General features: G+C 46.5%; 1 protein-coding gene across 4 annotated transcripts in view; it reads left to right on the top strand.

The window, feature by feature from the left end:
* The first annotated feature begins 1,032 nt into the window (after positions 1-1,032).
* NR4A3 (nuclear receptor subfamily 4 group A member 3) overlaps positions 1,033-18,002 on the top strand; it is a 39,205-nt gene continuing 22,235 nt past the window's right edge. Inside the window, exons 1-6 of one of the 4 annotated variants that reach the window (XM_063081593.1) lie at positions 1,033-1,549; positions 4,791-4,964; positions 5,873-5,944; positions 7,258-8,234; positions 11,991-12,120; positions 12,583-12,755. In XM_063081593.1, coding sequence (XP_062937663.1) covers positions 5,914-5,944; positions 7,258-8,234; positions 11,991-12,120; positions 12,583-12,755 — 1,311 coding nt within the window. In that variant the 5' untranslated portion in view covers positions 1,033-1,549; positions 4,791-4,964; positions 5,873-5,913. Of the gene's footprint in view, positions 1,550-4,790; positions 4,965-5,869; positions 5,945-6,520; positions 6,616-7,257; positions 8,235-11,990; positions 12,121-12,582; positions 12,756-18,002 lie in introns of those variants that run through there. The other 3 variants (XM_063081590.1, XM_063081591.1, XM_063081592.1) reach the window with 3 other exon arrangements.

Here is an 18,002-nt window from a genome sequence, read left to right as displayed (position 1 = left end):
CACTGTTTCTTGACAGATGTGTCCCAGGAGACCAGAGCAAATTCCCTAGGGAGGGACTGACTAATAAATCCTGTTGATTTCGAAATGTTTAATTGGAAGATGGGGGGGACACCTACAACCATCAAAAAGTGAAAGTGCAAGTTAAGAGTTCCATTTCATTTCTGACGGGGTGCTGGGGAGGAGAGACAATTTGCAACAATCAGACCCGCTCAGCTGTCGAACACGTGTGTGTTTGCTTTATACACATTAAGTAGTTTCTGCTGCAGCGCGCTTGTGGATGATGGATGTGCATTTCGCTGGGTTATAATATGTCCAGCTGGAAAACCCACACCGTAAGTGTAAACAAAAAAACCTTATTCCCAAAGTCTGCGAAACACGCACCCAGCAAATGATGGGGGGAGGAGGGAATTAGCCTAGGCACAGAGGGCCGGAGAGATGTAAACAGCTTTAGAACCTTTGCACGAGGAAAGCGCAGCTGCACCTGGTGCCAGACTCCTCTGCACCGGCTGCCAGGTCACTCGCAGAAGCTGGCTGGCGAGACCTTCCCTTTCGGAAGAGCTGTCCTCTCCCTTACCCCCTCGCTCTGGCTCAGTGCCTCGGGGCAGCCTCGGAGGCGCGCCAATAGCACGCCTCCAACTCTACTCCACCCGACCCTGACAGCTGGGCGGTCCCGCCTGACCCGCGGCCGGGCCGCTGCCCTCTCCTGCAGACGCGCGCCCTAGCGAGCAGCGTCGCGGCATATGAATCGGCAGCGCGGGTCCGATAGGTCCCCAGGCAGTGGCCAGCCGTGCGGCGCAGTTTCCATTGTGCGGCCGTGCGAGTGGCTGGGGAACGCGCGCGCGCACACACGCACACACACACACCCTCCCTCGCACACGCGGAACCGGCTGGGCCAGGGGAGGGAGGAGGAGGGTGACGTAGCGTCCCATGGCGTCACATTGACGTCTCGCATTCCAAGCACTCTATGGAGAGGCCGCTAGGGCTCCTGTGGCATAAATGACGTGCCGAGAGAGCGAGCGAACGCGCAGCCGGGAGAGTGGAGTCTCCTGCCTCCCGCCCCCCACCCCTCCAGCTCCTGCTCCTCCTCCGCTCCCCATACACAGACACGCTCACACCCGCTCCCTCATTCGCACACACAGACACACGCGCGCACACACGCTCCGCACACACACTCCACTCTCTCCCGCGCGCTCACACCCCTCTTGCCCTGCGCCCTCCCCGGTGCAGCGCGGCACGGCAGCCGGACGCCCCTCCCAGGCTCACTTTGCAACGCTGACAGCGCCGGCAGTAGCTGTAGAGGTGGGAACAGCGGCGGCATCCTCCCCCCTGGTCGCGGCCGGGGCTAGGACGCCCGCGGAACCTCTCGGCGGCGCTCTCCCATGATTCGGGGTCGCAGCATCCTCGGCCTGCCGCTAACCGCCTCTGGGAGCCGCTGGGCTTATACACCGCAGCCCTTCCGGGACAGCAGCTGTGACTCCCCCTACCAGCGCAGATTTCGGGACTGCTCTCTAGAAACTCGCTCTAAAGACGGAACCGCCACAGCACTCAAGTACGTATCACATTCGCCCAGTTAATAAGGAGACTTGCTAAAAAGTTGGCGTGCTGGGAAGCGTCGCTCCTGAAATTGACAACTTTGAGTGTGGGGTTCCCCCCACCCGCGCCTCCCTGCTCGGGCTTTGCTAGCCGGGCGGCCCGCAGGTTCTGATCTGAAACTTTTCCCCTGTAGCGGGCCCGCAGGGATCTCTGGAGCTCGTGGGATTCCTCCCCCTACCCGAAGAGGCGAAAAGCTTCTAACAAAGAGGAGGACCGGGATTTGTGCAGTAGCAGCTCCAGCGATGTAATTCAGGGTATTTCAGCTCTAGTTGTCATGGTAATGATGCTCTCGGCGGCGGCAGCGGCGGCGGCAGCGGTAGGGAGTTGCAGCTCCGGTGATGAACGGCAGTAATTTTCCTGCCTTTTAAGTAATATTGAAAATAGGGGCTCTGGTGTGTCCAACTTAATGTACCAAATGGTGGCACAGAGCTGGTTGTCTGGGAGGAAGCTTGGGAGGGAAGGGGCCCGGGCATCGGCGGCCGGAGTTTGCAGAGGCGCTCGGAGGAGCTCAGGAAAGAGGGTATAATTGTAGGAATGTGGCTTATTGTATTGAAATGAGCCTGGGACTCCACTAGGCACGTCTGCCAGGCGTCGCCGACTTGCTGGTTTACACTTTTCCCTTCGGAGGTAACCGGGTGTAATTGCCGACTCCCGCTCCGCGACACGCGTGGGGACGGTGTCCCTCTCCTTCGGGCCTTGGCTAGGTGTGGGAGAGGCATGCTTTACATTTTCACTGACAAAACTCGCGCTTTTGGAAAGTTGCTCCGAGTGTTTCACTCTTAGTAGAAATGAAAGTTCTCGGTCGTGAGAGAAGAGAGGTCTTGCGAGCGCAACCTGCGGACACTGACTGCGAAAGGCACCTCTCGAACCTGTTTGGAAGCTTCGGGGCACTCGTGAGAGAGAGGGAGAAAGCATTTGTCCCTGGATTTCCAAGAACGGTCTTGGAGACTGCCTTTTATTTATGCCTCCGGATTCTCCGGAGGGAAAAGCTGCAAGGAGATTAGTAATCAGAAATCTCGGGCTGTTATCCCAGGGCCTTAGGGTGCCGGGAGAGAGGTACAGGGTGCCGTTCAGTCATTTCATGGCTAATCCAACCCTCTTTCTCTTTTTCCCACGATGGGGAAATATTTTATAGATCCTAGTTGAGGAAAGAAAAAGCTGCCCAATGCGGCTACTGGGCACAATGAATGAAGTTACTTTATCGAGTTATTTTAGCTGAACAAGATGATCGTAATGTAAATATCAAAGATTCCTTAGACCACAGCAACCTCCACACCCGATCCCTCTTCCCGCACTCACCCACCCACCCCCTCCCAGGGCTGGTGCGCTCGCAGAAATTCTGCCCCGCGGTTTGTCTAGTCTCTCTCGGTCTTTCTGAGAATTTGTCTTTCCCTTTCTGTCGGTCTGTTCTCCACTCCTCCTGCCCCCGCCCAACCTCCGCCCCCGCTCCCCAGGGTTGGAAACTCCGCGGAGGAGCCCGGGTCACAATGGTGCGTTTCACGGTTTCCTCCACACACTTCACCATGGGGAGGGGAACACGGGGGTGTTCCTTTCGTCTGCCCACGAGAAAGAAAGGGGCTTTGACAGAGGTAGTTATTTCTCCCTAATTTACAATCCCGAGGCTCTGTGCTCTCGGCCCCAGCGGCCGCGAGCGGTGCAACGTGTTTCCAGGCGCGGAGGCTTTGCCTAGGTAACCAGCCGATTGGGGGGCGGAGAGAGCGGTGGGGAGCTCGGCTAGGCTGTAGGAAAAGTGGTGTGGCTCTCTCCTGCGAACGTTGGGCGCTCGAGGGGAACCCCTTCCATGGGGAGACGTGTCCCCGACTCACCTGAGTTCATAGGCCATCCCTCAGAAAAAGATTCCTCTTGGGAGGCCCCCAGGGAGGGGCGGGAATGTGGGCACCTGCTGGAGGAGGGGTTGGGAGGTTGCCGGAGACCCCCATTGAAGATGCGGGGGAACAGGAAGCACATGCTACAGCCGTGGGAAGATCTGCTTATGCGTGCGCTACAGCGAGTGCAAGCTTTCTGTCGGAGCAGTTCGGGCTGGGGCCGGGGATGGAAAGGGAATCCCCCATTTCCTGGCCGTCGAGGGTTTTCCGGACCTGGGGGTTCTGAGCCCCTTTCTCTCTTCCTGCAGGCAAGCTCCGGACGCAGGGGTAGCGGGAGACGAAACTTACACGACCCTCGCGGCTCGCGCTCCCGGGAGGTTTTGGTTTGGTTTGGGGGAGGTTTTCGGTCCACGTTCCCACCCTTCGAGCTGTGCCCACCCCGGGTAAAGGGGGCGCTATAGGCCGGAGTTTGGGGCATCCGGATCCCTCCCGGAGGCCCGCCGAGCGGCGCTTTCAGCTACGAAGTTTCGCTGGGGCTGTGCTCTGAGACGTCCGCCCGGGAGCCGCACTCAGCGCCCTCCGCAATCTGCCCCCTCCGGGCCGCGGGGTGGCCTGGAGCCTCAAAGTAGCCCACCCTCGGGGACACCGCCTGCTGAGCGCAGAGGACTCCCTCTGCCGCTCCACCAGCCGAGAACGCTATCTGCCTCACCGCCTTGCTTCCAGGGCGGGCCTTCTTTCCACTGTGCCCTTTTGTTTGCTTGACCCCTGGCCCCCGAAACTCGCGGCTAATAGAAGCGAAGCTCCATTAGCATTTAGAATGAAAAGCGCAGACTTTCTTAATTCCTCGGGGCATTCATGCATTCGTTCCGGACCTTGTGCATTTCCTTTGCAATGTGTAAAATTTATATTTGAGGGGTGGGGGCGGGTGGAGTTGGAGAATGGCTATTTTCCGCTCGTACACACTCACTGACCCCCGAATTCGTGCAGAACTCATTCCTCAAGTGTTCTCCTTTCTTTGGTTTTCCTGACTTTACGAGCTCGGAACCAAATGTGGGGGGAGAGAGATCACTATCTGGGCGACGACACTCTGCGTGGTTTTTTTGCCTCAGTTCGGGTGACACAAAACAGCGGTGAGCGCGGGGGGTGCGGACAACCTTTGCTTGGCTTCCCCAAGGAGGTGTGATGCTCCTTTCCCAAGGACTCCGGTACCCTTAAGCACCCTTACTTACCCTTATGATAATTCTTTGTCATTAACGTAGCATTTCTAGAGGCTGCCTGCCCACTCCACCCCCCCCCCATACTCCCAGTCCTGGCCGCGATAATCAAGCTTGGTCTCACTGTGACATCTGTCCTCTCTCCCTGTGCCTGCAGAGCCCACTGTGGAAGAACGCAGCCCGGCAAGTCCGGGCCGTGAGCCTGGACCGTCAGTGGAGCTGGGCAGCACCGCCGTCGCTTCCCCTCGCCGGACATCCCCACCTACTACACTCTCAGCCTCCGCTGGAGAGACCCCCAGCCCCACCATTCAGCGCGCAAGATACCCTCCAGGTAAGTCTGAAGGCACGACCCCTTATCCCTTATTCCTCGGGACTGGGAGAAGGGGGTGGGGGAACCACACACCCAGCAGGCAGGCTGGTCGACTTGCCCAGTACCAGGACAGTGACTGCTGTCCTCGTATTTCACAGCACAGGTGGCTTCCTTGCACGAAGCTCCTCTGTATACCACACCCTGTTGCTACCGAGTGAAGCATCCAGATTAAATTAAGCATTGCACTTCTCAAAATTATTTTTCCTAAGAAAAAGGAAAATACACCAATAGATGAGAGTCTTTTATACATTTTTAATGTTTTCATTTTTGCCCTTCTTTATGTCCAGCGTATGCATTTAAGAGTTATGGAATCATTAAAGCCATATACAGCATTTTTGTTTGTCTAAAACCAAAATCATTTAGGTGCAGAAGTTTTACAGGATTGAAGCTCAGGGAGAAAGAGAAAAGCATTTGAGCTGAAAACCAAGGAGTAAATTTGAGTTTGGCAAAAGAAAGGATTGCAGGTTTGGTTTGTACCACCTCTTGACAAATTTGTTAAAGGGATACTAGATGCCAAGCCTGTGCAAGCACCAGAGATACACAGATAAATAGAACACAGTCCCAGCAACCTCATCTTCTACCTGGAAACTTCAGAAAGACACAAAGAAGAGCGATAGGTAGGGATTGGCAGGGAAAAATGACACAAAAGACCAAGGGAGAAATCCTAGAGGTGCTGAAGGGAGAAAAAAGATCAGGCAGTGTTCTTTCTTTTGAATGATTAGCCTTTCATTTCATCCCAACAATTGGACAGCGAGATAAGTAATCCTTTCACGTCAAACTAGTGAGTGTGTTTTTAAGGCCCTGCTTGGAAAAGAAAGGCTTGAAAAAGGCTTGAACTGGCCTCTCTTCATCACTGCTTCTTCCAACAGGCCCTCATCACCTTTTTTCAAGTCAAGATTTCATCCCATACATGCATGACTCAATCAGATTTGGAAATGTGGGTAAGAGAAAGATGTCAAAGGAAATGTGAAGTACTCACTTTCTTATTAGTCACAACTTTTACACCGTACACTTTGAACAGATATTAAGCACCTGGTTTTCCTTTGGCTCAGAAAAACCAACCACCAGAAAGTTCCCATTTTATCATTTATATTTAGCCATAAAGAAAGGAAAATAATTTGATAAATCATCTACTATATACAATAATTCTCAGGGCCTTCTCACCCAGTTCAGCCTCTCCAAACAATAGTAAGCACCCTGGATACCAGTGGCGTTGGGGGCTCAACATAGTCAAACTGGCAGAGAAACCAAATCTATTCAGAAACTGCTTTCTTCTTTTCCAGGGGACTAATTCTTCTGTCATAAGAAAATACCTAGACCAACTTGCCTATCATGATAGCTGTAAACTGTTGTCATAAAAACAGCCACTGATATACTTCATTAGTCAGAATTGGGAACTTTATGTATGTGTAAATATATACATATATACATACATATACTGTATAGCAGAGGACAGTTTGGGTGGGTGGTTTTTTTTTTTTTTTTTTTTTTGCAGCTGCTGATATTTTTCTTTGCAGATGGTGCAAACTCCTCCGAGTCCATTTCCTGGGCCTACATCCCCACCTAACCACCTAGCTGGCTGAAATCATCAACAGGGGTCCAGTTTGTGCAGGCAGCTAGCTCTGTTTGGAGGAGTGGGGAGGGGGTGGGAGAAAGCAACCACAACGTGTGTGGGCAGCCTCCATTGGCACTCATAAAATGTTAAATGTCACTGTCTCCCTTGGCCAGTAAGTTCCACGGAGGACACCTTTTTGACTAACTCATAGGTTTACACATCAATGTGGGTGGCTTGGGTGGGGAAGGGGGAGACAATGGCCTTTTCCTCCCAGAATAAACTAACAGGGCATTTACTGCTTTTCTCTTTGTCCTCCCAGCTTGTAGGTGATGGGGCCACTCCAATTAGTTTATACAATTCAAAGCCACTTTTTAAAAAACATCTCTGGGCTTATGAGGGAAGACATCAAGTTTCCCAGATCTGGTAGAGGACTGGGCAAGGGAGGGAAGATGAGTACAGAGGTCCCCAGGAGGCTTTTCGGCATTCTGTGGCCCCTTTGGCAGGGATTCAGCCTTCTTCCCAGGGAGAAAGAAAGTTAAGTGTGGGGCTTTACATTTATGGTCTATGCTACCAGAAAGGAGAGAGGATGTCACTTCCTCTCTGTTTCCCAGATTAGAGAGCAATGAATCCAAGGCTGCCTCTTAGCTCAGAAAGGAGTGTTGACTTGTTTCTGAGAGACCCTTTCCTCTGTCCCTGCAGATATGCCCTGCGTGCAAGCCCAGTATAGCCCCTCACCTCCAGGTTCCAGTTATGCAGCCCAGACCTATGGCTCGGAATACACCACAGAGATCATGAACCCCGACTACACCAAGCTGACCATGGACCTCGGCAGCACCGAGATCACGGCCACGGCCACCACGTCCCTGCCCAGCTTCAGTACCTTCATGGAAGGCTACTCGAGCAGCTACGAACTCAAGCCCTCCTGCCTGTACCAAATGCAGCCGTCCGGGCCGCGGCCTTTGATCAAGATGGAAGAGGGGCGCGCGCACGGCTACCACCATCACCACCACCATCACCACCACCATCATCACCATCACCAGCAGCAACAGCAGCAGCAGCAGCCATCCATTCCTCCCCCTTCCGGCCCGGAGGACGAGGTGCTGCCCAGCACCTCCATGTACTTCAAGCAGTCCCCGCCGTCCACCCCCACCACACCGGGCTTTCCCCCGCAGGCAGGGGCGCTGTGGGACGACGCACTGCCCTCGGCGCCCGGCTGCATCGCGCCCGGCCCGCTGCTGGACCCGCCGATGAAGGCGGTGCCCACGGTGGCCGGCGCGCGCTTCCCGCTCTTCCACTTCAAGCCCTCGCCGCCGCACCCGCCCGCGCCCAGCCCGGCCGGCGGCCACCACCTCGGCTACGACCCGACGGCCGCCGCCGCCCTGAGCCTGCCGCTGGGTGCCGCCGCCGCCGCCGGCAGCCAGGCCGCCGCGCTTGAGGGCCACCCGTACGGGCTGCCGCTGGCCAAGAGGGCGGCCGCACTGGCCTTCCCGCCGCTCGGCCTCACGGCCTCCCCTACCGCGTCCAGCCTGCTGGGCGAGAGTCCCAGCCTGCCCCTGCCGTCGCCGCCCAACAGGAGCTCGTCGTCGGGCGAGGGCACGTGCGCCGTGTGCGGGGACAACGCTGCCTGCCAGCACTACGGCGTGCGCACCTGTGAGGGTTGCAAGGGCTTCTTCAAGGTGAGCGCACGCCTCCTCCTCGCGCCGCCCCCGCTCCGCAGCCAGCACCCCTGCGGCAGCGGGCATTTAAGCCCGATCCTTGTCCTTCCAGATTCTAGAGGAGTAACCGTTACACTATGCGTTCCTATCGCCTTTCCTAGCACCTTCACATCCATTTTCTCAGGGGGGTTTAACTTGAGGTTCATGTGCAGGATACCATTCCAGATGGACAGTTCAGGAGGTTCACAGACCTCTCAAGTCTGTGAACCTCCTGAACTGCCATTGCCTCATGAGCATATTTCTGGAGAGAGCTTTCAGCAGATTCTCAAAAGGATATGTGACTTCAAAAATGCAAAAACCTCATTGCATTCCTTGTTTGTCATCCGGGCTGTCTGAGGGGATAGAGTCTGTCTGCCAGGCCCTGGACAATTGTGTCTCCTTTAATCCTCACAGTAAGAGCTGGTATTCTAGAATAAGACAAACCTGAGACTGAATTCTGACCACTCACTAGCTGTTTTTATTAACAGTGTCTTGAAGGCAGATACTAATTATCTTTGTTTCATAGATGAGGAAATGGAGACTCAGAGGTTATTCAGTTGTCCCAGCACACACATTTGGAGAGAAGGAGGCAGGATACCAACTCGTGTTCTTGTGACCCCAAAGTACACGCCCTTTTCACAGCTCTGCAGTGCCAGAAGGCACGGGGGCAACTGGCTCCATGCAGTTTGGGGCAGCCCCCTCCATAGGAGATAGAAGTTGGGGTCTTACCAATCCACTCCATCCTCTAGGAATCCTTCTTCACCTCTATGCCACGCACAGTGCCAGATGTACACGTTGTCCATTCTCTCCTAGACCTAAAGGAGAATTTCACAGTGGAAAGGTCACCAGCCTGCTCCATATTTTATGCATGGGGAAGCTGAAGCCCAGTGAGATGAAGCCTTGTGCAGGCTGTAAGCAGTGATTTAGCTGCACGTGGGATGGTTCCAGCTGGTTTCTCCTGACTCCTGAGTTCAGTGCACTTTCCACCACCCAGGAGGAAGAGGCTTGCTCTCTTGCTGCTCTACCTTTTGCTATTGATTCCCAGACTTCTTCAGACAGTGACTTCTCTGCCATCCTCCTCACTCCCCACCCCCGTGGCCATTATTTCAGGCATTTACAAACCCACACAATTCACTCCCTAGCCTCCAGTGCTAGGTGGGGTAGAGGGAAAGGGGAATGAGGATGCTGATTGGGTAACTAGGATTTGGGAGGCCAATCTGGGAGCATGCTGGAAATGGAGTCAGAAGACTCAAATAGGAGTCCTGGATCTGTTATCTACTAATTGTGTGATATTGGGCATGATACTTCTTTCTAGGCCTATTGGTGAATAAAAGAGAAGGGCTGTATTAAATGAGATCAAAGCATATATGAAAGCACTTTATAACTTCAAAGGGCCATAGAGCAATAGTTTATTATTAAATGTAAAGTACAAAGTATTTGTAAAAAATGCACATGTTTGTGGATGGGTATACACACCAAAGAGCAACAGTTATTTTTTATCTTGGAGTAGTAACCAAGTCATTACTTGAATTCTGCAGATAAATGAGAAAATGTTTATGGAAAGACTTTGCAATATGTAAAGTGCCCTACAAGTATGCAGGATTATGATGTTCTAAATGCAGAACCTTAGCCCTTTTTTGTTCGTTTGTTTGTTAGCCATTGTGTTTAGCCATTTTTTTCCTCTCTCAACTACTCAGCTTTACCAGGGCTACTTTCAAGTAACTACATTCCTTTACCAGATTTGATTTTTACAGCATTTCAGTGGAAATGCTGAAGGATAATGAAACTGGCAGCAGAAAGGGGGAAAAGAAAGAAAAACAATTAAGAAAATTATGAATAATCCACAAATATAATCACCCCTAAATAAGTGAGAGTTGACCAAAATACAGGAGTGGGAATACATTCCGAGTCTAGAAATGTCAATTAAGTGTTCCCCAACAGCTTTCCTTTTCTGCAGCAATCCCTTGAAAACAAATCTATACTTGAAAGGGTGGGGGCAGGCTGGGAAAGAACCACCCCACAGATCTGTTAATTAAGGGAACCAGAGCAGGTTTTACCCAGTGGCTTTCTACCATTAAATTGAATTCTTTAAAAATGTGACATGAAGTGCAGTTAATGATGGGAATTCGGTGATTGAACCATAACGATCTCTCCCTGTCCTTAAACTGTGCAGGCACACACAAATGTGGGGAAGGCTTGAGGTTACTGGGCAAATGTATACCTGAAATAAAATGCCACCAGCACTCAAATTGACATATAGCCTTCAGAATGATGGCAAGAAATAGAGTGTTAGAAATTACTTCACGTTCAATGAAAGATTCATTCAGGAAACACAAGTTTCCTACCCTTACAGACTGCTGAGAATGTAAATGCTGGAAACTCAGAAGTATGTTCGTGTTTCAGAATTGTGCATTTTAAACTATAATCACCTACTTAAAGCAGGAGAAATAAGTCTTAGACTTCAGATAGTTTGGCTTTGTTTTATTTTTTAAGTTTTATGTAAGCAATTTAGAAACTATTCCCTTAAATGAAATTAATAAGTGATAGGGTGAAAACTGAAACATGGGGGTTGAGGATGACTGAAAGTAAAGGTTGAAAGTAAATCTAGACTTTCGAGCACAAAATAGAACAGAGCCCAAGTTACCTGGATTTTTTTTTTTCTTTCTGTCTTTTGTTTTTGTTTTTAATGCATCCCAGGCTTCCCAAATAAATTCCAATTTTCTGCTCTATTTGGGCTTGTCTAGATCCAGGTAATTTTTAAACGATTTCACCCTAAGTGGCAAAATACATCCATTTGCACAAATGTTTCCAATTTAAAAAGAGAAGCATTCTTTTAAATTTGAGCATAAAGTATATTTATTTCTCCATGTGTCATTTTAAAGTTTAATGTGATTCTAAAAAATACAACTTTTTTTAAATGCAAGCCCAAGTTTTATGATGTGTTTTTACAATATGGCTATTTTGGTGTCTGTCAATAGTTGTTTATGAAATGACCTACTAGTGGAAATTTTCACTGAAAATATATGGCTCTCATATATATGTCTTTCTCTCATTCTCTTTTGTCTTTTGGGTTTTCTTCCTTTCTTGGATGTGATAGTGATTTTTAGTATCCGATTTTAAGATTTTGCTTTCAAAAGTCATAAATGGCCTGTTTACCATATGTATTCTTTAAAGATAAACTACACAGGGTGAATGATTTTCTTTTTTTTTTGCATTAAAACATTATTTTCTATATGTTTTCACTAGACAAATCCTGATTTTGTGTTTTATGATTTCATCTCTACTGAGTAACAAAGGCAGTTAACTGTGATATTTGACTTACAATAGTGATAGCAAACAAAGTACATCCCAGATAATTTTGATTTTATTTTAATAAGGTCAGCAATAATCAGGGGAGTGGAACAAGTAGAAAATTGTTCCCAAAGGGATATTAAAAGTGGAGATAATCTAATCCTCCAAGGTATGAGATGTTGACCTGGTAATTTCAGATATGATTTTATCATTCAGAGTTGGGTGTCTCCTGAGACTTGCTTCAGAACAATCCAAGATGATTTTCATTGTCAGCAGCTAACACTAATAAAATTGTTTTTCCTGCAGGCTAGCGTGTTAGGAAATTAAATTTATCGAATTATACGAATTGCACTGTCGCTTTTCACATTGTAATTAAAATACATCTTGTCAGGTCCTACCTCTTTCCAGAAACTATTAGTTGACTATCTCTGTATTGTATTTTCTCAGAGAACAGTGCAGAAAAATGCAAAATATGTTTGCCTGGCAAATAAAAACTGCCCAGTAGACAAGAGACGTCGAAACCGATGTCAGTACTGTCGATTTCAGAAGTGTCTCAGTGTTGGAATGGTTAAAGAAGGTATGCATATAATGCTTTCTATCCAGTTTGCTTATGTGTATTCTCGAATAGCACTGAAAAAAAAAATGTTAATATTTACATTGGGATGGTGAATTTTCCTAGCTCCTCTTTCCTTTTCACATTTTATTTTTATAGTATATGTTTACATTTAAAAATAACCAAGGACTACTTACTCTAATTTCTCAAAATCAATAGAAAGCTTGTGTACGTACATCTTTGTTCTATTTAAGGAGACTTGTCAGGGCTAATTCGTTACCAAATGTAAGAATGGGGTGGTTTTTATGATCCTTATTTTAACTCATTAAATCATTGTGTGAATATTATTCCACACTTATTGCCACTTTTAAATGTTTGGTCTCATTATTGATTGCTCAACTGTAATGTGTTTTGATTCCTTTTTGTGATTTATAGCTATTCGTAACATAATCTTTGAAGATTTTTTTTTTTCTCTCTCGGCATCAGTTGTCCGTACAGATAGTCTAAAAGGAAGGAGAGGTCGGCTGCCTTCCAAACCAAAGAGCCCATTACAACAGGAACCTTCTCAGCCCTCTCCACCTTCTCCTCCGATCTGTATGATGAATGCCCTTGTCCGAGCTTTAACAGACTCCACACCAAGAGATCTTGATTATTCCAGAGTAAGTTTTATGATACCCTGATTTCAAATGAATAATTGGTATCTCTATTCATGATACTAGTAAGAAGAGTTGATTGAATGACTTTGTGCCTGGCACTATGCTAGACAGTTTTCATTCCTTTTCTATATTTCTCACTTCATTTAGCAATTCAGTACATCCGTTGCACCGAATAATTTTTGCCTTATTGAGTTTCTAAATGCCTTAACAAATGACCCTGACAGTGCTGCACCTGTGATACCCATTGTTGTAGGACTCCTGGTGGTTGTGCCCATGAAAATCTGCACAAGTGAACTACAAATTGTAGATTTTTTCATGGTTTAGACAATGTGACTATTAGTTTTTCCATATTGTGATCAAACCATCTGGGTGAACCTCAAGTTATCCTCAAGCAGTTTACCCAATTGCATAGGCATTGATTGACCTGCTGCTTATTAAGAGGGATTAGACCATTGATGGAGAGGAGCGAGCTCTGGCCTTGACATCGGGAGATGTGAGGAGGCCAGGGATGGAACACTGCTTCTGCTTCTTGCCTGTGTCACCTGGCTCCTGCTCTTGGCTTTCTCATCCCTGCAGTGGAGATGATTATGATATTTAACCTCAGAGGGGTGTTTTGAACATCAACCACACAAGAATGATGGTTGTGAAAATGTTTTGAAAATCATTAATAATTACTGGTGTTATTCAAGTCAACCAAAACATATCAACATTTTTATTTCATATGGGATATAGGAAAATCTCATCAGTTTGAACTTTGCAAATTCCTCCAAAATCTGGATAGCACAAAGAAGAGCCATGGGAAAGGGTTTTCTGAGCAAATGTATAAACAGTTCTGTAAGGCAGGTTTTAAAAGGACTGGAAAAGCAAACTTCTAGAGGGTATCACCAAAGAGGGAAAGGAAGGGAAGAAGATCATAATTATTGAGCAATTTCTACCTACTAGACATATGGTATATTGTCTCATTTAATCCTTTAAACAACCATGAACTAGAGATCATTTCCTTACTCAAAGACAGGAAAACAGAAACACAGCTTGCACACAGATAAAGGGACCAGTCCAGGGGTCCCCAGTTGGTTGATCTGACTTGGCAGCTACTACCAGATTGCCCTCCTCAGGTCTAATCAGCATTTCAAGCTTCTGGTTGAATGGCTGGCAAAGAGTGTGAGTGCCTCTGCTATGTGCCCTTCTTTTAGGTTGCAGTGTTGACAGAAATGATTGGTGTACCTGCTGTGATCCTCTTTCCCTCATTCCCACCCTCATTATAGGCTGTGAAGCCTCCTTTCTGCACCTGATCACAAGACTTCATATGAGAAGCGTGGTTGATCCTTAGCACCAAAGGTTGAGGACTCTTATTCTGATTACAAGTAATGTCTCCTGACTAAAATTAATACTCAAATAATAGTATAACAGAATAATGTAGAGCTTAAGGGCTTAGTCTTTGGAATCATGCAAGCCTGGATGAAAATCTCAACACTATCATTTACTAGCTGGGTGACCCTGAGCAACTGATTAATCCTTTTAATGCCTCATTTTCCTCATCTGTGTTATGAGGTAATAATAATATCTACTTCCCGGGGTTGTTTGTGAAGATTAAGTATGATGATACTTGTCAAAACTTCAGCACAGTGCCTTATATATATGTTATCTCCATGACCAAACTTTCTTATTCTGCCATTTGCTGAATGTAATAATGAGTATCAATACCATACATGTTAGATACCACGCAGCAACACCATTAAGGTAAATATCATAATCTCTATTTCACAGATGAGGAAATTATAACTGGAGAGACCCAAGGTCATATAGCTAACATACATCAGAGATAGAATTAGGAGCCAAGCGTATTGAACTCAAAGTCTGTGCTCCTAAAAACCAAGCTTCACTGCCTCTCTGGTTTAGTGACAGTGGGTGCTAGAAAATTACTTGGTAATGAAGACTTCTCCCTGAAGCACCCCTGGCTTCTCCTTGTGCAATTCCTCTGAATTCATGAAGCTTCTGGGCACTGCCTAGGCTAAGGCTATAGCACACAATCTAACATCGTTCCAGAGCATTTGAAATTCCTATTGATGGTCAATCCAGAGAATTAAGCCCTAAAAGTGATTTTTTTAGCCCCAAATTATCCAATTATCAGTCTACATGACCTAATTAGTCATTCAATGGCAAACCCTCTCCAGCATTTTTAGTTGTCCCAGCTGGGAACTGTCTCCACACTGAAAAATCAATTCAGTGTGTTTGCTTGCCTCTGCACCATCCCGTCTGTTAGTCCAGAGTCGCCATCCTCATCAACAAACATTTATCCAATTTAATTGTTAGCTTTGTCCAAAATAGCAGATTGACCATGCCAGAGTCTAGGTCACATTGATACTACCTCTGGGGCCTGGCTCAATTTTGCAAAGCATATTTATTTTAATTGCATTGTTTTGGAATCAGGTTGAACCTCATAGCTTGGATTCTCCTGCTTTTAGATAGCTTTACAAAATTATCAGAAATTGGACCAAAATCAACTAAATTAAAAGACTTTTTAAAAAATACAGTGAGTTTTCATCAAAAACTTGGATGAAGGAATAGGAGCATGCTGATCACATTTGCAGATGACAGAAAGCTGGGAGGGATCGCTAATATGATGGATGTCAGTATCAACATTCAGAGTGATCTCGACAGGTTGGAACAGGAAGGGCTGAAACCATCACGAAGAAAGTTAACAAAAATAAATGTGAAGCTCAGCATTTAGAATTCCAAAATAACGGGAGAGCCTTGGCTTGTCAGTGGTTCATATTAAGAAGATCTCGGGAGTTTATTCCATACACACTCAATATGAACCAAAAAAGAATATGTGTGGTAGAAGCAGGGAGAGATGTTATATTACCTTACACTGCAGTAGTGGAAGTATGGGACTAGAACTATGGTGATAGTCTGTCTTATCAGACCACACTTCGAGGATTGAATCAACTCCAAGCTGGGATTTAATAGGGAGGTGGATACACTGTTTTGGGAAACTTGTGAGGGATGGTTGAAGGAAATGGAAATATATAGACAGGAAGGGAGAGATTTGGTGGGATTAGGTCACTTTTTTACCCTGTGGAAAAAAGGACTATTGCCCCAAGGGCAGATCTAGAGGGAGAAGCTGTGAAAGTGTGAGTTCATCAACACAAGAATTAAGGAGAACATGTAACAGGATTTCTCACATGGGGAAAGATTATTTTGGATTACATTAAATCCCTTACAACTCTTAATATTTTATGATTTTGAGGTTTACTTTATTGTCCCTAATTACAAGTACTTATATATGTATACATATAAGAATACGTGTCATTAAGTAACTTGCTATTTAACAAGATTGAACTTGCTTTGTTCTCTATTAAAACAGTAGCACATAAAATGAATGAAACAAAACAAGTTTATTGAATACTACTTTGAACCAGGCACCATCACACATATTCTTACATAGTTTCACTTAAGCCCCCAGCTTTGTATGATATAATGTATGGGTTTAGCAGTTTTCTTAAGACTGTCGTTCACTGAGATTCAAATTTCATAATACCTTCCCCTTAAATTTCTATATTCACAAATTCATAGAACTGGAGGTGACCTTGAGATCATCTAATCCAACCCCCATATTTTCAGAGGAGTGAATTAAGGCTTAAAGAGGTTAACCAGCTTGCCTAAGGTCAGGGGCAGAACTAGGATGAGATCCAAATCTCATCACTCCAAGGTAATATGTTTCTATTTCATCATACTACCACTTCTATTTAATGGCAATTTACAAGATTTTTTTAATAGAAACTTTATTAGACTTTTAAAAATTACAATAATACTAATATATACTCGTTTTTTTTTTTTAAAAAGCAAACCATTTAGAAGTGGATAAGATGAAAAACAAATGTCTCCTCTTCATTTATACCCACCTAATCCTACTCCTGAGCAGTAACCAATGTTAACATTTTAGTGTGTATCCATAATTTATTACATTTTATATAAAAATTCGCCCTGTCAAGTTTGAGTCAGAGAGTTGATTTGACCAATACAGTTTATTAAAGGTGCTAGTTTCCCCAGTGATCAGGTCAATAGAGAAAAGAGAAAATGTCTGCCAAACTGGTGCGTTTTAATCTTCATGTATCAGCCTATGTGCCTTTAAGGTAGTACGTGAGTGGTTTTTAAGGAAAGGGAGGCACAGGGGTTTTGTTCCAAGTCACAGAGGGAATGAATGTTTTAGAGGCCAGAAAGAGAGCTCCTGGGCTCTGTGAAGTGTTCCTGGCTCTAGGACCTTCACTCCTCCTTTGGGCCAAACTTCTCTCCCTCGAAAGTGAGCTCAGATCATTGTACATTGGTGCAGTCAAAACATGTCACGTTTGATTTGTTTCTCCTTGAAATGTTGCTATTCTCTGCCCCACAGTTGCTTTTAATTTAGCAATGCAAGTATACATAGATACTGGGCTTGGCTTCAGAGCCTGCATAATTACTAATGAGAAAATAGACTTAATGTCCTCATTAGTTGGTCATTTCAAGTATTTTTCAACACGCTTGGATGTTTTCTGGTAAATGGTGCCACTTAGTGTAGTAAGAGACTGCAAATGTATGAGGTACTGCTCAGATAAAACCAAGTACCAGTAAATGACATTTCAGTGTGTTAACAAGATAGCCAAAGAAACAATGTGGCTCACCACATGTTAGACCTACAAAGTAAGCAGTGTAAGGACTGTGAAAAGAGTGATTTCATGAAGCTTCTTGGAAGACCCTCTCAAATTAGCACCAATTCACTAGATGATTTCTGTTTCTTCCCCTCTGTGGGCCTCAGTTTCCTCATCTGTGTGGTGAAGAGATTGGCCTAAATATGCTCCCATGATCCCTTGTAGCCTTCTCATTCCCTGACCCTCTGACCATTATACCTGCTGTAGTTTCTCTATGGGTCCAGGTCAGCATTTCCAAAAGCATGGTGCCCAGACTACCTCTACCAGAAAGAACTGGGGATGTTTGCCCAAAAATGCAGATTCCGGGGCCGGCCCATGGCTCACTTGGGAGAGTGTGGTGCTGATAACACCAAGGCCATGGATTCGGATCCCTATATAGGGATGGCATGTTAGCTCACTTGGGAGAGCACTGTGCTGACAACACCAAGTCAAGGGTTAAGATCCCCTTACCCATCATCTTTAAAAAAAAAAAAATGCAGATTCCCAAGCCACTTGCAGACCTACTGAATCAGAAGTGGTGAGAGGGGGAGGCAGGCAGGAATCTGTATTTTAACAAGTGCCT

This window comes from Cynocephalus volans, chromosome 17 (assembly GCF_027409185.1).
Source record: "Cynocephalus volans isolate mCynVol1 chromosome 17, mCynVol1.pri, whole genome shotgun sequence".
NCBI classification, from domain to species: Eukaryota; Metazoa; Chordata; class Mammalia; order Dermoptera; family Cynocephalidae; genus Cynocephalus; species Cynocephalus volans.
Note: the sequence above shows the minus strand (reverse complement) of the source record. Positions and strands in the feature narration are given on the sequence as shown.